The 6,552-nt window shown below is 45.7% G+C and overlaps 1 protein-coding gene across 1 annotated transcript; it reads left to right on the top strand.

The window, feature by feature from the left end:
• The first annotated feature begins 5,200 nt into the window (after positions 1 to 5,200).
• LOC140418857 (uncharacterized) lies at positions 5,201 to 6,122 on the top strand. The gene has a single exon (XM_072502499.1). It carries the CDS (start codon positions 5,364 to 5,366, stop codon positions 5,976 to 5,978), a length of 615 nt encoding a protein of 204 aa, XP_072358600.1. The 5' UTR covers positions 5,201 to 5,363; the 3' UTR covers positions 5,979 to 6,122.
• Positions 6,123 to 6,552: the final 430 nt, after the last annotated feature.

The following is a 6,552-nucleotide window of genomic DNA, read 5'->3' as shown; positions in this document are numbered from 1 at the left end:
CACACTCGAAGCAGATGAACGGTCTCTGTTTAGAGTGAACTTGCTGGTGTGTCAGCAGGATGGATTGGTGACAGAATCTCTTCTCACAATCAGAGCAGGAAAATAGCTTCTCCCTGGTGTGTATTCGTTGGTGTGTCAGCAGGGTGGATGACTGAGTGAATCCCATGCCACACACAGAACAGCTGAATTGTTTCTCCCCAGTGTGTATTCGCTGATGTTTCAACAGAGTGGATGACTGAGTGAATCTCTTCCCACAGTCCAAGCAGGTGAAAGGCCTCTCCCCGGTGTGACCACGCTGATGAATTTCCAGCTCTGATGGGTAATTGAATCCTTTCCCACAGTCCTCACATTTCCACGGCTTCTCCCCATCATGCCTACATTTATGTTTTGAAAAGCCAGATGATCGATTGAACCCTCGTCCACACACAGAACACGTGTACGGTTTCTCCTCACTCTGAATGGTGCTTTTTTCCTCCACCTTCAAAATCCGATGATATTCAGGTTACAATAGATTGGGCCCGTCTATGAGATCCTGATGTGATCTTTAGTTTCAGTTTCCCGACTGCAAATCCTCCCCTTTCTAATATCCTGTGATATAGATTTCAAAAAGAAAAAAAAGTGTGAGAGAGCCCACAGAAACACAAAGGCAAGCTGCAACATTCTGCTGAATGAATCTGGTCATTTGTGAGGTCGGCACGAGGAAAGTGACTGTGAAAATTGCTGGATTGTCATAAAAATCAGGCTGGTTTACTAATGTTGTTCACAGAATGGATCCCACCACTCAATCTGGGATTACACAATATAGCATCGATGGAAGGGGGTGAGAGGAAGAGACAGGGGGTGAGAGGGGTGCAAGAAACAGAGGGTGAAAGAGAGGGATTTTCTGCATCTACAGCTTGACCAGAACTCTGACAGAATCTTCTTAACCATCAACCTCCACCGTCTGGATGGACCCGGGTAGGAGGTGCAAATGAAGATCATCACCTAGTTCACCTCCAACTCACACACACTGTCCTGGTTTGTCTGACATCAAGTGCTGCAGGAACAGAAATTTCCAGCCTTTAAACACTGGGAAAGCTGAAGCCATTCTCTCCAGTCACCACCACAAACTTCACTCTCTAACCACTAACTCCATCCCTCTACTTGTTAACGGTATGAGGCTGAAGGACAGCTTTTGTCCCATATCCATATCATCACCAAGTCCACCTATTTCCCCCTCAGTTACATTGCCCGGCTCCACTTTAGTCTCAGTTTATCTGCTGGAGAAATCATCATCCCTTCCTTTTAGTTTTATCGACAGATGTATTCTGTTAAAGACACAATATGAATACAAATGATTGTCATTGACCTGATATCATTGTTCGGCGTCACCGATAAGAACAAACAAAGAACAAAGAAAAGTACAACACAGTACAAGGCCCTTCGGCCCTCCAAGCCTGTGCCGACCATGCTGCCCGTCTAACCTAAAATCTTCTACACTTCCTGGGTCCGTATCCCTCTATTCTCATCCTATTCATGTATATGTCAAGATGCCCCTTAAATGTCACTATCGTCCCTGCTTCCACCACCTCCTCCGGCAGAGAGTTCCAGGCACCCACTACCCTCTGTGTAAAAGAACTTGCCTCGTACATCTCCTCTAAACCTTGCCCCTCGCACCTTAAACCCATGCCCCCTAGTAATTGACGCCTCTACCCTGGGAAAAAGCCTCCGACTATCCACTCTGTTTATGCCCCTCATAATTTTGTAGACCTCTATCAGGTCGCCCTTCAACCTCCGTTGTTCCAGTGAGAACAAACCGAGTTTAATCAACCGCTCCTCATAGCTAATGCCCTCCATACCAACATCGTGGTAAATCTCTTCTGCACCCTCTCTAAAGCCTCCACATCCTTCTGGTAGTGTGGCGACCAGAATTGAACACTATACTCCAAGTGTGGCCTAACTAAGGTTCTATACAGCTGCAACATGACTTGCCAATTCTTATACTCAATGCCCCGGGCAATGAAGGCAAGCATGCCGTATGCCTTCTTGACTACCTTCTCCACCGGTGTTGCCCCTTGCAGTGACCTGTGGACCTGTACACCTAGATCTCTCTGACTGTCAATACTTGTGAGGGTTCTACCAATCACTGTATATTCCCTACCTGCATTAGACCTTCCAAAATGCATTACCTCAGATTTGTGTGGATTAAACTCCGCCCAAGTCTCCAAGCGATCTAAATCCTGCTGTATCCTCTGACAGTCCTCATCGCTATCCGCAGTTCCACCAACCTCTGTGTCGCCTGCAAACTTACTAATCAGACCATTTATATTTTCGTCCAAATCATTTATATATACACTACGAACATGAAAGGTCCCAGCACTGTGGAACACCACTAGTCACAGCCCTCCAATCAGAAAAGCACCCTTCCATTACTACTCTCTGCCTTCTATGACCTGGCCAGTTCTGTGTCCATCTTGCCAGCTCACCCCTGATCCATGTGACTTCACCTTTTGTACCAGTCTACCATGAGGGACCTTGTCAAAGGCTTTACTGAAGTCCATATAGACAACATCCACTGCCCTTCCTGCATCAATCATCTTTGTGACCTCTTCGAAAAACTCTATCAAGTTAGTGAGACACGACCTCCCCTTCACAAAACCATGCTGCCTCTCACTAATACGTCCATTTGCTTCCAAATGGGAGTAGATCCTGTCTCGAAGAATTCTCTCCAGTAATTTCCCTACTACTGAAGTAAGGCTCACCGGCCTGTAGTTCCCTGGACTATCCTTGCTACCCTTCTTAAACAGAGGAACAAAATTGGCTATTCTCCAGTCCTCCAGGACATCACCTGAAGGTAGTGAGGATCCAAAGATTTCTGTCAACGCCTCAGCAATTTCCTCTTAGCCTCCTTCAGTATTCTGGGGTAGATCCCATCAGGCCCTGGAGACTTATCTACCTAAACATTTTTCAAGACGCCCAACACCTCGTCTTTTTGGATCTCAATGTGACCCTGGCTATCTACACACCCTTCTCCAGACTCAACATCCACCAATTCCTTCTCTTTGGTGAATACTGATGCAAAGTATTCATTCAGTACCTCGCCCATTTCCTCTGGCTCCACACATAGATTCCCTTGCCTATCCTTCAGTGGGCCAACCCTTTCCCTGGCTACCCTTTTGCTTTTGATGTACATGTAAAAAGCCCTGGGATTTTCCTTGACCCTATTTGCCAATGACTTTTTGTGACCCCTTTTAGCCCTCCTGACTCCTTGCTTAAGTTCTTTCCTACTTTCCTTATATTCCACACATGCTTCGTCTGTTCCCAGCCTTCTAGCCCTGACAAATGCCTCCTTTTTCTTTTTGACGAGGCCTACGATATCTCTCATTATCCAAGGTTCCCGAAATTTGCCGTATTTATCTTTCTTCCGCACAGGAACATGCCGGTCCTGAATTCCTTTCAACTGACATATGAAAATCTCCCACATGTCAGATGTTGATTTACCCTCAAACATCTGCCCCCAATCTAGGTTCTTCAGTTCCCGCCTAATTTGTTATAATTAGCCTTCCCCCAATTTAGCACATTCACCCTAGGACCACTCTTATCCTTGTCCACCAGCACGTTAAAACTTACTGAATTGTGGTTACTGTTCCCGAAATGCTCCCCTACTGAAACTTCTATAACCTGGCCAGGCTCATTCTCCAATACCAGGTCCAGTACAGCCGCTTCCCTAGTTGGACTATCTACATATTGTTTTCAGAAGCCCTCCTGGATGCTCCTTACAAACTCTGCCCCGTCCAAGCCCCTAGCACTAAGTGCGTCCCAGTCAATAGTGGGGAAGTTGAAGTCTCCCATCACAACAATGTTGATCTGTGTGTTTCCTGCTTTTCCTTTTTCTGTAAGGGTGGGGGTTTGTTGAAAATGTATTAAAATTGAATAAAAATATTACTTAAAGAAAAATGGTATGTAGTTCAGTGAGAATAGAGTCCATGGAGCAGGAGATGAGTCTCATGGGCAAAATGAGCAGCGAGAGGACATGGGGCAGATGGGAAAGAAATACAAAAATTTACGGGTTTCAGAGCTCATAAAAAGGGATCTTGAGAGGCAGCTTGAGCTGGTGGGTTAGTGGGAGGGACGGAAGCAACTGAGGCAGCTGATCAGATTGTCTCAATCTCAGTGACAAAGAAGCTCCATGAGCTCCTCACACTTGTTGAGGATGGAGGAGACGGGGAGAGCAAGAAAACTTCAGAAGAAATTAACTTAAATTAGAGACATTAAAAATTGAACACAAAACTGATTTATTCGACTTTTATCCAGAATATTAACTATAACTGGGCTGGAGTTCATTACCATCAGCAAAAACAGACCCCAGTTCTGTCTTGGATGCGATCAACAGCGAAGTCAAAGCAATGTAGTTAGTTGTGAACTCACTGGTGACTCTGGACGTGGGAGAAATAAGCAAATTCATTCCCACATTCACACCAGGTGCACAACTTCTCCCCAGTGTAAATTTGTGGTGTACAGTGAATAAATATAAATAGTAAACCCGGTCCCACCGTGAGAACACCTATCAGTGTGAATATGTTGATGGGACATCAGTTCCTCACAACCTATTCAGCAATTCCTGGATCCTGGCCTTTTAAAAGGTCTCCGGTCAGTGTGAACCCGCAGGATGGTTGAGTGACTGCCTTCCCTCACTCAGAGGATACGACAGACTGTCCGCAGTGTGAACTCTCTGGATTGTCAACAGGTTGGATGACCGAGTGAATCCCTTCCCACACTCGGCCTCTTTCTAATGTGAACTTTCTGGTGTCTCAGCAGGTTGGTTGAATTAATGAATCCCTTCCCACACTCGGGGCACGTGAACGGTTTCTCCCCAGTGTGAATGCGCTGGTGTGTCAGCAGGTCGGATGACTGACTAATTCCCTTCCCACAGTCAGAACAGGTGAGCGGCCTCTCCCCGGCGTGAATTCGCTGATGTACAATGAGGACAGATGATTGCTTGAACCCAGTTCCGCAGTCAGAGCATTTGAACGGTTTCTCATCTGTGTGAACACGTTGATGGTACATCAGTTCCCCGGAACTTTTATATAATTGCCCACAATCGAGACATTTAAACGGTCTCTCATCAGTGTGAACTTGCTGGTGTGTCTGCAGGTGGGATGACTGAGTAAATCCCTTACCACACTTGGAGCAAGTGAAAGGTCTCTCCCCAAAAGCTGAGACACCAGCGAGTTCACACTGGGGCGAGGCCTTTCACTTGCTCCGAGTGTGGGAAGGGATTCAGTCAGTTGTCTACCCTGCAGACACACCAGCGAGTTCACACTGATGAGAGACCTTTTAAATGTCAAGTCTGTGGGAAGTGCTATAAAAGTTTAAAGGAATTGATGTTCCATCAACGTGTTCACAGTGAGGAGAGACCATTTAAATGCCCAGACTGTGGGAAGTGCTATAAAGGCTCCAGGGAACTGATGTTTCATAAACGTGTTCACACTGACGACAAACCGTTCAGGTGCAGTCACTGTGCGACTGGGTTCAGATGGTCATCCCAACTCACTGAACACCAGCGTATACACACCGGGGAGAAGCCATTCATCTGCTCTGACTGTGGGAAGGGATTCACTCGGTCATCCCACCTCATGGCACATCAGCAAGTTCACACAGATGAGAGACCTTTCAAATGTCCAGACTGCGGGAAGTGCTGTAAAAGTTCCAGCAATCTGGTGTCCCATCAACGTGTTCACAACGAGCAGAGACCTTTTCAATGTCCAGACTGTGGGAAATGCTATAAAAGTTCCAGCGACCTGCTGTCCCACCAACATGTTCACACTGACGAGAGACCGTTTAGGTGCTCTCACTGTGCGACTGGATTCAGGCGATCGTCCCAACTCAGCGTACACCAGCGAATTCACACAGGGGAGAAGCCGTTCACCTGCTCCAAGTGCGGGAAGGGATTCACTCAGAAATCCAACCTGCTGAGTCACCAGCGAGTTCACACGTGACTGCTGGAGTTTGATTATTCTGTTAAACATAAATCGCAAACATTCGTTATGGTCTTTCACTTCTGATATGAATAAATTACAGCTCAGTTATAAATACTAATGTCCTGGATAAAAGTCAAATAAATCAGGTTTGTGTTAAACTCACAGTCTTGAAACTTTTTTAAAAAATATTTTTTATTCAAATTTTTCGGGCAAACAAAGACAGTACAAAATTTTCCCTTTTGCAACTTTAAAACAATATAAATAATGATGATGACCGTTTAAAAAAAAAAAATATATATATATATGAACTAGACTGCAACTGCCAGCAACAAAAATAAAAACTAGCCAATATCCAAAATAATAAAGTCACAAAAACCAATATAAATAACTCATATACAAACACCTGTACAAAACCCCTGAGGGCCCGGATGGGCCCTCCCCTCCCCCCCTCCCCCCTGGGTTGCTGCTGCTACCTTTCCCATTTCCCTTATCGTTCTGCGAGATAGTTGAGGAACGGTTGCCACCGCCTGGTGAACCCTTGAGCCGAACCTCTTAGTGCGTATTTTATCCGCTCCAATTTTATATACCCCGC

Source organism: Scyliorhinus torazame, chromosome 5 (assembly GCF_047496885.1).
Source record: "Scyliorhinus torazame isolate Kashiwa2021f chromosome 5, sScyTor2.1, whole genome shotgun sequence".
Lineage (NCBI taxonomy): Eukaryota > Metazoa > Chordata > Chondrichthyes > Carcharhiniformes > Scyliorhinidae > Scyliorhinus > Scyliorhinus torazame.
Note: the sequence above shows the minus strand (reverse complement) of the source record. Positions and strands in the feature narration are given on the sequence as shown.